This window comes from Octopus bimaculoides, chromosome 3 (assembly GCF_001194135.2).
Source record: "Octopus bimaculoides isolate UCB-OBI-ISO-001 chromosome 3, ASM119413v2, whole genome shotgun sequence".
NCBI lineage: Eukaryota > Metazoa > Mollusca > Cephalopoda > Octopoda > Octopodidae > Octopus > Octopus bimaculoides.
The window spans coordinates 90,321,199-90,338,384 of NC_068983.1; the positions used below are offsets into that span (position 1 = coordinate 90,321,199).

The 17,186-nt window shown below is 36.1% G+C and overlaps 1 protein-coding gene across 7 annotated transcripts in view; it reads left to right on the forward strand.

Annotated features, from left to right (window-relative positions):
* Nucleotides 1-17,186, forward strand: part of LOC106874806 (F-box only protein 16) — a 185,184-nt gene that overhangs the window by 68,114 nt on the left and 99,884 nt on the right. For 6 of the 7 annotated variants that reach the window (XM_052966311.1, XM_052966306.1, XM_052966309.1 and 3 more), the window contains one exon: nt 122-236. In XM_052966311.1, the coding sequence (XP_052822271.1) occupies nt 122-236 (115 nt within the window). Of the gene's footprint in view, nt 1-121; nt 237-15,041; nt 16,157-17,186 lie in introns of those variants that run through there. The other variant, XM_052966312.1, reaches the window with a different exon arrangement.

The window sequence follows — 17,186 nt, forward strand, 5'->3', positions numbered from 1 at the left end:
TTTGCTCTCTATAGTCATAACTAGTTAAGACACTTGCATTTTAAAGAATATTTTATCTGTCATTATTTTGTGTTCTGCTTGAAATTAACTATTACATTTTTTTCTTGGTCCATGACTAAAGATGCACAGAAGATTTTTACAAAAAGATCTCAAGACCTAATAAATCTGCCAGCAGTAAACAGTTGGTTAATTCAGCCTACACTATCAGATACAACTTAAACAAAAAACCTATTTCGGTAAGTGACCAAATAATATACTTGTCATCATTGTCATTGTCATCCTAATCATTCTTCTCATTGATTAATGGTCATTTCTTTCTAATGCTTCTACATACAGGGTGTTCAGCCTAAATTTGAAATTTTGCATAAAAGAGAAAGAAAACACAATATCCCATCCCAAAATAAAGGTATTTTTAAAAAATCAAAAAGAGAAATCAACTAGCTTATGGGTGGGAGATATCAACTTATTCAAAGTAGCTGCCCTCAGCATCCACAAGATGGCTCCAGAACCTGGATCCAGAATCTGGCTCCAGAACCTGGCTCATGCATTCCTCACTGTCTCTGGGAAGATCTTTGAATACCTCTTTGCTCTTGGCTACCAGCTCAGCCTTAGTGTTGAGCAGAGCAGTTGGTATCTATCTTAACTGTGACCCACACATAGTAATCCATGGGATTACAATCAGGAGAATTAGGTCAGAAATTGGGGCTAGTGACGTCAAAAAAATTCTGTGACAATCACTTCTGACTCTTTCCTGGAATATGGCAAGGAACCAAATCCAGCTGCCACACATATGGCCTTTCAGCAACAACCCTCTCCAATCAGGGTTTGTCTCCAGTTTCCAGCAGTTTCCAGCAGTTTCACATAGCTGTCTGAACTGAGTCTAAGAGCCTTAGTCTCAATTCAGATGGCATGATGTCACCCTCTTTGGAAACACATTCAAGGACAGCTGACCGTGGCTTCGTAGTCTCCATTACAGCTGTTTGTACCATGTCTAACAGCCTTTACAGTGTTCATGGAGAATTGAGCAGCAGTCATGATGTCATCATTTTGATAACCAATATGAATTGTCATGATACAGGAAACACTTTTCCAATATTCAGATGGCTTCAAGTCCTCCATGTCAGCTAACTTTTTCTCAACTACAGTTTTAATCTTTATTCTCTCCAATACCATTGACTGTTCACCAATATATTAGGCTGTTCCTGAAAATAAAAGAAACATTAAATATCATCAAATTTAGCCCAAACACCCTGTATTTTTAAAGGACAAATTGGAGATGAATACTATTGTGTATTCTACACTACCTGTGCTAGATGTATTTGCATAATAGGACATTTCTAGTGACCAAAATATTAGTCACTAAGTAATAATAATCAAATCAAAAGTTTCGTTAAGATATGTGTATGTGTGTTGTGTCTGTGTGTGTGTGTAGATCCATCTGTCATCATCATCATCTAATGCCCATCTTTAATACTGGCATAGGTTGGATGGTTTGAAGGATCAAAAGAACGAGAAGACTGCATCTTGCGCCAATGTCTACTGTAGTATGGTTTCTAGTGCTGGATGCCTTTCCTAACATCAAACACTTTATAGAGTGTACTAGGTGTTTTTTTTTCATGGCAGCATTACTGAAATCACCTTACAGCTTGAAAAGCTAAGGGCCTGAAGAGGGCCCCTATAACTGAAGGAGAAAAAAAGAGAGATAATGCAATGATTCAAGATGAGATGATGAGAGAGGGTAAAGTACAATGAGAGGAACAAATTTATGTATGTGTGAAGGTGGTAATGGGGAGATTAACAGAATAGACATTATTAGAAGAGTAAGTATGGAAAGGGACAGTGGAAAGTAAAGAGTTTGATGTCAGGAGTTTGTTACAAAGAGAGGGACAGTGTGGGAAAATAATATGGTGAGTTATCCTATAGTATAAGGAAGATGTGAGGGGAAAAGTGACAAGAAAAGGGAAGATAGATGAGGGTGGTAAAGAATCCAAAGAGAACTATTGAAGGAAAGAGATATATGGTGATCATGGAGGTAGGCTAGAGGTGAGAAGATGAGAGAAAAAAGGAAGAGAATCTAGGACCATTGAAAATATGAAAACTGACACTAAGACTTTCTACAAATTTGCATAAGGCTCTGCTTTGTTAGTGTGCTACAAGATAGGGCTACTGTTTGAAGAAAATGGCTCACTAAGTGTAGAACTCAGGAGTATAGGTGAAATACTAAATAAACAATTCCAATGTGTTTTCACCTTTCCGCTGGGAAATATGCAAACAAGCAAGCCTGTTGAGTTCTTCAACATTACAAATCCACACAGAGAAGAGACAACCATTGGTTATATCAACATGAAGAGGATGTAATACCAACATTGATGAGATGAACTTGAACTTAGCAGTGATCCCTGATGGTTTTGCAGGAATTTTTTTTAAGATAAGCAAGAAACCTTGCAAAACCACTGCAGATGCTTTTCAGAGCTTCATTGCATGTGTCAAGCAACTCAAAATGATGAAAGAAGGTATAATATGCTCTATTCACAAAGGAGAGAACAGAGCAGATGCTAAGAATTGCAGGCCTCTCTCTCTGATCTCACATGTCAGTAAATGCATGGAACACATTGTCAGAAGGAAGCTGATCATGTTCCAAGAAGAAAATAGGTTGTTTACTAACATGTAGCTCAAGAAGAAGCTGTCTTACACAGCTCCTACAGCATTATGACTGGATACTGAAACACCAGTTTGACCAGTTAAATGTGGATTTGATATATCTTGACTTTGCTAAGACGTTCCCCAAAACTGATCAAAAGATATATCACAAACTGCATGGCTTTTTAAAAGATAGGGCTCAGACATTTGCAGCCAATGATGTTCTCACTGAGAAGACATCAATACTAAGTGGAGTCCCCTATACTGGGGCCACTACTGTTCATAGTGGCTCTCTCAGACATGTCCTCAGTCATGCAGTCCCCACCTTCACCAGCTATGCTGATGATACAAAAATATCACATGTAGTTAAGGAGCCTGAAGATACCTCAAAACTACAAAAAGATTTGAATGCAATATACAAGTGGGTTGAAGAAAACAATATGCTGTTCAATGCTGACAAGTCCACAATTGACCCCAAAACATATTCTTTTCTATTCTAGGCACAAGGCCCAGAATTTTGGGGGAGAAGGCCAGTCAATTAGATCGACCCCAGTATGCAACTGGTACTTAATTTATCGACCCCAAAAGGATGAAAGGCAAAGTTGACTTTGGCAGGATTTGAACTCAGAACATAAAGCCATATGAAATACTGCTAAGCATTTCACTGGGTGTGCTAACATTTCTGCCAGCTCGTTGCCTTACATATTGCAATCAAAATACACAAGACTAGGTGGTATTGCAAACCTGGTGTCAAAGTTGGTACCTGAACTGGGAATCTACATGATTCTCAGTTGGAAAAATTAGTCAGACTCCACTGAGGCTACCATGGATATTGAGGTTCCATGGACACAGACTCCATTGTAACAAATTCCAGAGCTGACCTGGAAATCTGAGTGAGAGCCATAGATAAATTTGAGTTGTCAGGAAGATTCAAGGTTTTGGATTATCCCAAGAATATTCTGGCCCCTGTTTGTCTATGAAATCCTTCTGACTGTAGTAGAGGGCTTACGCATGTGGCAGGTAACCACCTCAACAGATACTAGGTTTGCCACACAGTTTGTGCAGTCTCACACTGTATGTAACAGCAACAAGCTCAGGCTCCTATTCAGTTCTGTCAAGGAAACATTTATGGCATTGTTGGTATGTGAACATTTGCAGTATACCAGTTCCAGGGACACCAGTGTATGGTGCAAGAATTGCAGTGAGAACAAGGTGTAAATGGAAGGTAGCCAAAACAGTTGAGCAAGCAGTGAAGCAGCTGAAATAGAGTTCTCCTTGGAATTGAGGTTCTGGGCAGGGCTGGATTCAGAAGCTTGACAATATCCTAATATTATATAGTTAATAGGAAGGAGTAGCAGAAGGTAGTACAAGAGAAAGTGCAAACACCAGTGGAGAAAGAGTAGACAAGCAGAACAGAGGCAATATTGAAACAGGATACCTCAAGAATATGCTGTGGTAATCAGCTTAGTGACCAGCAACAACAAAATTTCAAGTACTGCACCCAGAAGTTTAGCCTTTGTCAAAGGAGAGAGGCCAACAAAAAGACCCAAGAACAGTTCTGAGGGATTTCTTTCCATAGCACAGGACTAGTTGATCTGGAGAAACAGCTTAAGTTTCCAGCATACATCTCCCAAACTATGTTGAAACCGGATATCATCTGAGTTGAAGCATTAGTGTAATCATGATGTTCCAGTGATCTGATGTGAGAGCTTTTTTTTATCTGTACTGATCTGTAAACATACAACTGTATTGTATAATGCAAAGCATGCATATTAGTGCAGACATGTAAAAATAATTTATTATACACTGAACTTATTATTACATGATGAAAGTTGTGAAACAGCCCATAATCTTAAGGATGACAAGTGGTTAAATAAATATATTCACCTCTCATACTTTCTGACTTTTTATGGTTTACACACACACAGTTGTATTAAGGACCTATAATCCTTTAAGGGATGCTAGCATCCTAGTTCTCCAATTTATACTAGTGTTCAGTGAAAACCAAATATTTTAGTTTTGCATTGATATATATAGGTATTTAAAATATTTATGAATGAGAAAAAGAAGAAAATGGAAAAATTGGACATGCAGACATCAGTTTATTTAAAGATATTCAAATCCATATAATGAAATTCCAGTCCGACAACCGTTTCCATATCCAGTTAGTTCAATTGCAGAAATTAAATTAAATTAATTTAAATTTTCATGTTGAAACTGGTTAATTGGGTATTTCATCAGGGAAGAATTTTTACCAGGAGATTCATCATGTTAGTTGACCCACGACAGACTCAGTTGTGTATGTTTTAGAATGTGTGTGTTGTTTTAAAAAAAAGACATTATTTTCATATATATGCATATAAACAAATACATTTGATAAATTTGTGCACATGCTATTGTAATACATGAGGGTTTTCGTTGGTGGTAGTGTGGTAGTTAGGGTGAAAAAGATGTTATAGAGAGAGAGATTAAAGTGAGTGAAAATGATGGGTTGAGAGAGTGAAGAGGTAACATTCATCAAGTAGTTTTGCATGCATTTATTAAAATACTGAAGACAACAAAAAAATATGACATATCAACACTGATAGTTAATTACCATATGGTGTGTCATCAGAATTTGTATCTAAATCTATGGTCAATATAAACTTTGTAAACAACAGCAAAAACTAGATATTACCAGATACTATTTATTAAAACTAAGTACACTAAAGTTATAATCACTATTAAGATAATATGTTTGTAGCAGAAGTGATTTACACTGTCATTATGTGCGAGATGTTTTCATTATGGGTTGTTTAGGCTTAAATACCTGGATATTGGCTCCACAGGCCTTTTTGTTCCAACAGGTCACATGACCTTGTGATTAGCTGAACTTGTTGTTTGGATTGGTTGGTTTCCAGCCATCCAATCGTGTTGGCGCAACAGTTTGTTTTTCCTTATGTAGGATATTAATCACCAGCTCTTGGAGCCTACTGATCTCAATAAGAACGGCAATTCTTGACTGCACTTTGTCTTTGGCACTGACCACACGCCAACGTGTTTCTGACAATGATGTATCTGACACCAGCTAGTATCCGCTTTCATCTCCACCAGACACCTGCCTACATCGTTGCTGTATGAACACTGCACGACCAACAGACTATTAACTGCCTCTACACACCACCAAATAGTACATCAACTTTGTCTACAAGATCAACAATCCAGCCTAACCATGCTGTTTCTCACACATCTTTGTTGTAACTTGTTATTGTATTTTATTTCATGTATGGCAATCATTGTATTTTATAAAAGAGAATAAATCATCATTTACTAGTTCATTTTCATCTCACGTCATATATCAACTTTACATTTTCCTTACTTCTCATTTTTGTTAGATGTTTTATCGCAAATTTAGTTTTATAAATTATTAGAATTTTAACAATATATCTGTGAGTAATGTGCTTAATCTATAGTAAAATACCAATACATTGCCACGTATAGAAGACATAACATCCATTTACACCATTTAATTAAAATATCATATTATATTATATTTTCATCCCACAAATATGAATAATGGGATAAAAAAACAAACCCCTTATATATTTAATAATGCTCAAAAATTTGAAAATCATGATGAATCTCCTGGTAAAAACGACATTGTTTGGTTTATAGTTCCTTTCACTAAGCAAATTAAGGGTTGGAAACCTATACAAACTTTTCTCTAAACACTTTACCCATCACAAACTCTTGGATGCAGATAAAATGGCAAGTAGCAATTATACTGAATGTAATGATATGAAACAGAGTAATAATATGAGTAGTAATGAAAATATGTTTTGTGATTGCTGGGTTAGACGTGAATGTTTATTTAAGAATTATTGTAACAAAGAATGTTTACAGATGTAAGGTGATATCTGAGGGTAAAAGTTTCTTCTACATAAGAGCTACATAAAATTTTGTTAAGAAACGTGTCTCTAACCATATTTGCACCTTTAATAATAGGGACAGGTCTTCTACCAACCTCAGTAAATTTATTTGGGACTTGAAAGACAAGAAAAAACAGTTTTCTGTGGAGTGGGAGATTATAAGCAAAGCAACTGCTTATAAGTCTGGAAAGTCCTTTTGCTTTCTCTGTCTAGAAGAATTATTTTTGATCTTATATTCTAGGAGATGTCTCATAAATGCTAAAATAAAGACTGGTTTTACATGTTTTTACACATGTAAATGGACTCTTAAAAACTACCATTAAATATACTAGCAAATCTACCCATTTGCGATAAAATGAGGGAGGGAAGTCATAACAGCAGTATGTATTGAGAAATGTGTAAATGGACTTGATAGATTACTGGGTGATGAAATCATTATTGTTGGTGATATAGCGTTCTGTTGCTGCTATATGACATGTGTTTGTGACTAAGTGACATGTGATGACGATTCACTCCCAAACTGAATTAGGCTCCCAGCCTCTGTATCATGAATGGTTATGTGGACCGCTTCTAACAAAGGCCAGAACTTCTTTTGACCACTACATAAAAAGTATTAAGAAAAAAATGTTATTCAGATCTATTTTTATTTTAGTTGTTTACACTATTATGCTTGTTTATACTCTTATACATTCAATGTTCACAAGTTTCCTTATTTGAATTATGAATAATATTCCTTTTGATAATATCAATATGATTACAAAACTTCTTTGTAGACTATATTTTCTGTTTGGTCGACACTAATTTTCAAATGACTTCAGTTTGTTGCTCTACTCATAGCAACATATAACTGGCTATGTATAAACATCAGAACAGGTAAAAATACACCTACACAATGTAAAGTCTGTTTGCTGTGAATGCATGAGCAGAATCTTTAGGGTTTCAAAAAATCAAACTAAGACTTACCTCTCACTGCTTTATGCAAATAATGTCTGGATGTCCTGGTACCATGGTTTATTTTGATTGACAAAACTGTGATGTAAACAACAGCTGCTTCGATTAGCTGTTTTGAATCCTGCTCAAGACTGACACACTTCAATAACCACCAAATAATCACACACACACTTTATACTGATGCACATTTTTTCCATTTTATTTTCGCTGTTAACCGTCCTCACAACCCCCTTCATATCCACAAAATAATCATACTTTCTGATTTTTTAATACTAAAAACCTTCCTGATGACTGTCTTTAAAATCCCCCAAAATATCATAACTATTGGTCCAGCCATCTGGTCATGTAGAGGGAACAAAGAGATGGACAGACAGACAGACATAACGCCCATTATAGTAAGATAGCAAATCTACTCATCTATGAATATGAAACAAAGGGATAGTATCGCAATCAACCATTTAACAGTGAAGAGGAAATAGACAGACGGACATAATGTCCATTATAGTAAGACTAGCTGAATCACTGCCCTCTGGGCAGTTGATTCAGCTAGTACATATCTAAACTCCTGTTCATAGTTTAAAAGTAAAAAGGGAAACTTACTATAATTTTCTTAAAGAATTTCCTTATAGACAACATTGTCAGTGCAGATTCCTTTCATACACTTATACTCTGAGTCCAAAGCCAATATATGCACATTGTTCCCAGAACCAACCCTGCAGTTGGTGGCATAGAACTAGTCATGGCTGAACATAGAAGTTGGCAGGTAAATTCCAACTTTCTCTAAGGTTGGCCCTGGGATTTGTTTGATGTCATTCCAAAAGCCAGCTTCACAGGAAACTGCTTCCTGGAAAATGAGAATGGATAGTTTTCAGTGGTGGTCAGTGGAATTCATGGTATCATTATTCGGATTCCAGCATGTGTCCCATTGGCCACTTCTGCTTCAATAAGGTGGTTGTGCAGATTCAAGACTATATATCTTGTTTTGTTGCAATGACCTCCTGCTGAATCATGGTTTCTGAGCAGCATGATGAAAGAGTGCTTCTTCAAAACCAAAATGTGTGGTGAAAACCTTGATGGATTGAGATCATTGATCAGTTCCAGCAGGAACTCAGTCTCATTTTCATGTAAAGTGTCACAGCTTCGATAAGTTTTACTATCTCCTTGTAGAAATTTCAACATGACAACTGTATTCACTTCTTCAGCAGCCTTGTTTGTAGGAGTAATGATGACTCTGCTGCCCATCCATAGTCCCTCTCTATATTTCTCATCAATACCCCTGAAGACCACTTCACAAAGGTCCCATAGCCTTGTAGAGTCAATCAAGTGTGGTGGGGGAATAGATATTTTGTATTCACTGATTTCTTGATTCATAGGAAATGTTGATCAAGATAGGTTGCAAAAGCAGTGTCATCACTGCCAGAATTTTGGACTCTCATATTGACAGACAACTGCAAGCTTTGGACATGGTTCCAAATATATGACTGTTTTAATGTAGCATGAACAATCTGGGCTCTGAAACCTCTTTGCACCATGGGCAAGGTCTGCTTCCAGTTTCCAGAAAATAAAACTGTCAGACCGCCAAACAGCTTATCTGGTTCTTGTTTAAGTTCTTTGAGACTGTGATCAACACATTCACACACATGCTTATGGCCCATTGTAACCTCGTCAATAACCAGTAACCTTGCCTTTTGGAAAAGTTTTCCTCTGGGATCACTTATTTTCATACGGCACATAGATTCCTCTGTAATTCTCAGTGGAATACTGCATCTGGAGTACAAAGTTTACCCATTTTCCAGCAGGGTGACAGTAATTCCAGAGACTGCAGTGGCAACAGCAGTATGACCTTGTGACTGAACTTCAGCAAGAATCAGATTGATTGTGTAAGTTTTCCCAGAGCCACCACTCGCATTTAAGCAAAATATTTTCCCCTCCTTATTTATAACTGATCCAACAACTTGGTTAAAGACATACTTCTGTTCAGCATTTAGTGTTGGATACCTCTTGAAAACACGGTCACAGAGAGCAGCTTTATGAAAATTGAGCTCTTTCTGCAGTATCATTGGCAGAACTTCTAGTTCACTTTCAAAATCTGGCTTTGGAAGACCAACATTTGCCATTGTGACTTTTTCTCTGTCCAATCTTACTTTGATGGAAAGTAAAACTTCATTGTAAAGGAATTCTGTTGGTTTTCCCACATGGTTTTGCCTTTTTCTGTCATCACACAACGCATCCTTGTAGCTTGCTCAAAAACCTTTGGCATCATGTGGCCAATAGATAAGGAGAACAGTACAAAATACATGTCTTAGCTGGTCACTGAAACAGTGATGTCTGGCTTCATCTAAAGTACAAGTGATTTCGTCATCATCTTGTAAAAGTCCCAACTTTGTGCATGTGTCTTGGTAATTGAAACATAGATCACCATTAACAGTCCATAAGTCAATGTATGATTGGGGACCTTTGATGTGATGCTGCAGCATTCTCATGTAATACAATTCCTTCTACCAGACATTGTAAGCGACAATGGGGATGTGACCAATAGTACTAGTTTTATAGTTTCCATCTTCCATGATTGTTCCCCTTTTCCTCTTTTGCCACCTCTTCCCCTTTTTATTCTAAGTGTAATACTTTGGAATTTCAGCATATAGCTTTTCTCTAGCATCTGAGTCATATTTATTTAATGCAAAAAACTCGAAGTTGGTTTTGCTGCAAGCTCATGATTTTCAGACAGCTCATCACCAAAAGTAAGAGATTGTTGATTTTTTAAATGGCATGAAATATTTATGACTGGGTTGTCTGGAATGGATTGAAAATCTGAATATCTTCCAAATTGCCTCACCAGATGAGATGCATCTTGCATTTTGGTGTCAATTTCATTGTCAACCACTTTAAGGCTTGAATTGTGAAACTCTTGAGGCATTCCAATTGTTTCATCAGTATTGATTGATCAGATTTGAACACTGAATCTATCAGGCCCTTTAGTGAGGTACTTGGAAAGATATTTCACTGCCAGTGCAGTGTGTACAACCTCAACATTTAGAGGATAGTTGTATCGGAGAGATGGGAATGGGCTGTATGGCACCATGAAGCTATTATCTACTTCAGTAGATGCCTGAGTAGTTCTAATAATGTGTATCCTGCTTCTAGAGGTTGGTGACCAATGTCTGTATTCTGGATAGGCATCATCACTTACAAATGTGGTACTTCTGCATTGTTTGGGAAATAATTTTATGCATTTTGGTGGATCACCATCCCTGCATGGACTATTTGGATTATGACATCCATGTGGTCTGTGAATGTTGTTTTTTTACAACAATCTCCAATAGTTCTTGATTCATATCCTTATCTGATGTCTCCGCACATACAACTTGATCAATGATTTCTGGCGTTCTTGACTTATCTGTAGCAGCCATAAAAAACAATATGTGGACATGGGGCAGACCTCTCTTCTGCCATTCAATTGTAGAGACATGTGCTACTACTTTTCCCAAGACATTCTTCTTCAATAAATCATCCTTCAGAAAGTCGTACTTCATTTTAAACACTATGACTGCAATGTCAAGTCAATCCTGTGTTCATTCACCTTCAAACAGGGCTTCCATTATCTCAGTCCACTTTTGGCTGGTTGTCATAGTGATGAAGGAGCCTCTCTCACCAGAGCCATTCGAGCTTGGAAACATTCCCTGTAAAACAGAGGAGAACTAATGTGTAATGGTGGAAGAATGATTTTAGACCTTACGTCATTCATATCACTATTTGCAATAGCATCCAGAAGGCCCTGGTACTTTTTGGCCTTAAGCTGTTTCTAATGAGTCCTCAGGAAGTGTAATCAATCTTGCTCTATCTTTGCAAATTGATCTACTGCATATTGTTGCATCAGACACCCACTTTTCATTATGTCATTGAACTTGTCCTTTCTTATCTATAACCAATAAGAATAAAAGTCACATTCAGTGATGTTTTTGCTTTGGTCATTATCCTTGAAGACCACATTCCAGCCATCTTCCCCATAGGGAAACAAAAATACATAATGAAGAGGGTCATAGCTTCTGTGGATTTGACTAATGTAGTAGAACTTCCCATTGCTCTCTCTGTACTACACAACAACATCTGCAGGTTTAATGTTTAGATTATTGGTATCATCTCCCACCATGATCACAGGAACTTCTGCTGCAGTTGGTGGATTATAGGTTCTCTCATGTGACCCAGTAGGAATAAGCTGTTTGTCATGACTTATAATAATATCAGAGGTAGAATATTTTCCTGGTGCAGAATATTCCTTAATTGTATCAATAGCCTGTTTAAAACTTTTGACATATGGATTGTGCATATGCAGTGCTCCCTGCAAGTCTAGCAGGATGTTCTCATTAAGGTCATTGTCAGCTCCTCTGAATGACAACCTGTTTCTCATCTCATTTTAAGTGTCAACGAAAAATATGTGTGTAGACTGGCTTCCTATTTACTGCTGGTAGGAGACTTCCTATGTGGTGGTACAACTTTCCTAGAATCTTAAAAGTAGGCATAAAAGTGCTACCACCTGGTGGTCCAACTGGTGGATCATCCAATCTAAGTGAAGTCATAGCTAGTAAATTATTGTTCAGAATAATTCTGGGGGCTTTTTTATCTGTGAAACTTTGTCATTGCTAATTTTTTCTTTGCTACAGCAGAGGGTAGTTTTCTCAGCATCCCAAAGTTAAGCTTTGCAGTCAGGGCATGATTTGTTAAAAATGTTTCCACAGTAGTGCAACATAAGGCTTGGGTTTCGTTCTTTCTCATGAAAATCTGCCACATCAACTTCCATGACCATTTTCTCAGTGTCAGTTCTTTGCTGACACAGTCTCGATTGGTATTGTGCCTGGTTGTTTACTTGTCACTGCTGAATTTGTGGCAGTGACATGTTTTCCCTAGAATCCTGTTTCCTCAGCCAATCAATATTCCACTGTGCTTCTGTTTTTTGTGGTGTTTCTATTGTACAGCTTTTCTGTGTTATCATCTGATTTGCATTCCTCCATGCTTCTGAATCTTCTGGTCTTTCTGTTGCACAGGTTTCTTGCATTCTCCTTTGCTTTATTTCAAGGCACTGAGAAGAACTAGGTCCTTGTCTGTTTTCTTCAATTACTGTCTGTTGTCTTTGCTCAGTGAATGAGAATTTTTGGGGGACTTGTTGCTCTTTCTTTTTCTGGGCATAGTGTACTGTTGAAAGTGTGAATATATATGACAATTATACAGTGAGAGTATTGAGACAATACAGCTAGTATTTCAGCTAATTTCTCAGTATTTATTGTAAATAGTTACCTTGGGTAAATAGTTACCTTGGGTATTTATTTACAATTACATCACTCTCGCTAAATACTATTTTAAAGTGCGATTTTTATGTTGTTGAATTGCTCTAAATGAATTTGACCATAAAAATGTCAGAAATTGAGTATTTTTTAAGGTAATAATAAAATTAGTCAGACCTATTTTCATGCAAAGTTTCCAAAATTTTCATAATTTTATGTCTGCTATTTCAGAATTCTATGCATGTGTGAAACATCAGATGAAAAGGACCTCTTCAGTTTCAGTCACAGACTTTTTAAATTATTTTTTTTAACTAAATAGTTATACTGATCTAATTTCTCATGCTGAACATGATTGCTTTCAACAACATTTTTGACAAAATTCTGTATTCTAGAAGTTATTTCATGTTAAAGTTGTTGTATTTGGGTAATTTTAACCAATCAACAATGTATATTCAGCCAAAGAAAGCTACTGCTGTTTGTGATAGTAATCAAAGTGCAACACCTTCTGGATTATCTCTACTAAATGTCACCAATCTGTCGTATTTTATATTTGTTTACTGCCTGTGTTGCCTACTACACGCTTTGTTTTCTTTTCAATCACCTCTTTGTACATTTGCATTTTCACCACTCATACAAAGAAGCAATCGAAAAAACAAAAACAAAGCGTGTAATACGCAACACAGGCAGTAAGCAAAAATAAAATATAACAGAGTGGTAACGAGATGACCCAGTAGTTTTCTTCATCTGAATACATGTCGTTGATTGACTAAAATTACCCAAATACAACTTTAACATGGAATAACTTCTAAAATACAAAATTTTGTCGAAAATGTTGAAAGTAAATTTTCATGAATCCCATATAGACGTTGATACTCTCTGGGTACCCACGGTTCCTTATGCCAAGTTTGGTCAAAATCAGTTGAGTGGAAGCAAAGTAGCCACAAAGTCAGGGATCTATTTCACATACATTTAGCATTGAATGTAGTTCCTTCAGAATGGAAAAGGACCATTTAATTTTCAGTGTCGATAGACTACCAGAGATATCCGGCATTGTTCAGGATTAAAATGGCATAGTTTTTATTCTTTTATTTGTTTGAGTCATTTGACTGCAGCAATGCTGGAGCACCACCTTTAGTTGAACAAATCGCTCCCAGGACTTATTCTTTGTAAGCCTAGTACTTATTCTATCGGTCTCTTTTGCTGAACCGCTAAGTTACTGGGACATAAACACACCAGCATCAGTTGTCAAGCGATGTTGTGGGGACAAACATAGACACACAAACACACACATATATATATACATATACATATATATGACGGGCTTCTTTCAGTTTCCGTCTACCAAATCCACTCACAATGCTTTGGTTGGCCCGAGGCTATAGTAGAATACATTTGCCCAAGGTGCCACGCAGTGGGACTGAACCCAGAACCATGTGGTTGGTAAGCAAGATACTTACCACACAGCCACTCCTGCGCCTATAAAAAGCTATCGCCTGCGTCGGCTGGGAGTCGAACCTGGATCGACTGCTTGGAAGGCAACCATGCTAACCGTTACACCACCAATGCTATTATTTATATTAAAATACATTTCACCAAATTAATTTTATTTGTGTAGCATATGGGATTATAAGCCATATTATCTTATTAGTATCTACTTTATTATTATTAAAATCACTAAAATTCGTATATTTATTTTACTCTTTAAGTAGATATTATATTTAATTTTATTTGGTTTCTTTATACACCTATGATTATTAGTATTATCATTATTTTTATATTATTATTCTTATCAATTTTACTCATTTTATTTATAATATTATTATCTTTAATATATTGTAAGTTATTCTTATATCCTGCTTTACTTAAAGTCAAATTATGTTGGTCTATTAAATATGTCTTCATTACAAGATAAATATGAAATTCTCTTACTAATATTATATATTCAATCACCCACCTTCAGTGAAAAAATTTCACTGAAGGTGGGTGATTGCTTTGATAATTCATATGTTTTAATTTATAATTTGGTTTAATATATGGTTTGTGTATTCTAGATGATAAATTACAGTTTATATCTAAGTAATTAACTGAATTATATTCTTTTTCTATAGTTATAGCTAATCCAAATCTTTTTTAAAATTTTACTAATTCTTTATAAGTTCTAGGTGTCTATTAGATGTATTCTTAACTATAAAGAGTGCATCATCTCTATATAGTCCCCCCATGAGCTTTGGGAATTCATCTTGTATTTTTTTTTCTACTCTAGGTACAAGGCCCGAAATTTTGAGGGAGGGAGCCACTTGATTAGATTGACCCCAGTACACAACTGGTACTTAATTTATTGACCTTGAAAGGATGAAAGGCAAAGTCAACCTCGGTGGAATTTGAACTCAGAATGTAAGGACAGACAAAATACCGCTAAGCATTTAGCTCGGCATGCTAACGTTTCTGCCAGCTTGCCACCTTCATCTTGTATACCAGCCAATAAATATATTCTTACTATATCAGTTATTTGCTTGGAATCTGGTACTCCCTTAGATATATCAAAACAGTTAGGAGTATTATTTCTTGCCCATAATTTATTATCGAAATTTATAACTGATTTATGGGCTGTTAAAATTACATTAATTTCTTTCATGCTAATAGATTTATATTTCCTGGCAAATATCAAGGTGCTATTTAAGATAGTAGGGTTTATACTAGAGTAATAATTGTCAATATCTATTTGTAGGAATTTATGCTTATATTTATAATTTATATTTGAGAACCATTTAATAGTATTCTGGGTGTTTGACCATAATTGTAGTCTGATCTTATTTTTCAAGATCGGTATATATTTATCTAAAATTATCTTGCTAAATTTACATAAATCAGATTTATTAGGACAGATGAATCTAACCTTTGTATCAATATAAAAATTCTTCTTATGATCCTTAATTGTAATCTATGATCTACTATGTATTAATGGTTCTGTTTTATCATTTACATTATAATTTTCCATAATTTTTTTTAGCTTCTAGGTTAATCTGTCTAAGGGTACTATTAGGAACTATCTTATATTTTTTTGTAATTTCTTTATACATTAATTAATGTATAAATTAATATCCATGTTATATAAGTTTCTTGTTTTATCTGAATTAACAATAACTCCTTTTATATTTTTCAGTTCAAGGGTTAATTTTTTAGCTTCCTTTGGTGTTGGTCATTCGACAGTGGGCTTCTTTAAACTTTAAGTTTTTGATTCTAGTTCATAGTTCTTGTTCAAATGTAATGGCATCTTCCTGGTTTTGAATACTCCAGAGGTAAAATCCATGCTATTATTCGTATTGATATTAGTGATATCCATTTTGTCTTTATCATAATAAAAAGTTCTCCATCTTAGTCTGTGTCTGAAGTCTGTTATTTTGGCAATCAGTTCATTCATATATACAGTTTTGGAAGGTACAGGAGATAGCTGTGTGGGTGTATTGGTGTGTATATGTATGTATGTGTATGTATGTAAAACTGTGTGTATGTATATATGTGTGTATATGTATATATGTGTGTGTGTGTGGATGTATATGTGTATATAAATACAAGGTGTTTAAAAAAAATTGATATCATTTGAGATGTAAATATCCCAGAAACTACATAGTCAAAGCAAATAAAACTAAACAGGCTTAATGTTAAGCAACATAAGATTCATTCCTCCAAATTTAAATGAGAAATTCAAAGGTATGTGGATTTCATGAATGATTTCACAAATGTTCAATATGTGCACTGCCTGAGACACGGCACACATCAAGTCGGTAGTCTGGCTCCTCCCAAACACGCTGCAGCATGTCTTGGGTAACAGTCTCCAGTGCAGTAGTGATTCTCTGCTTAAGTTCCTCTAGGATTGCAGGAAGAGGGAGGGGAATAGACCAGGCCCTTCACATAGCCCCTTGTTTGCGCTTTCGCTTGTCATCTGCCATTATGGCCTGAATGAGCTGCAGCTTGTAGGGTTTCACTCGCAAGTGTTTCCTCAGCACAGGCCAAACTGTTGTTGGAAGAATCTGGGTTTTCAGACTTGTTCTTCTTATGGACTTCTTGGGGCTTCGCAAGAGTTATTGGCAAACCCGCTTGACTGTCCCTTCCAAAGTTAGTGGTCATCCAGATCCTTTTGCCCTGCACAGACAGCCTTCCTCTTTGAATTTTTTGTGCCATGTCCAAACTGCATTACCATTGGTGACTTTTTAGAGAACTCTCTCACACTGCATGCTGCATAATCTTGTTCAACTGTGTTCGAGCATACTCCAACACACAAAACGCCTTTTCTCTTCAAGTGAATGCCATTTCTATACCCTGAAATTTTGACCTGTTTCTACACATGCTGTTAAAATTTGAAGTCATTTGAACAAGAACTGGCAAAGTTATTAGATAGCGAAATGAT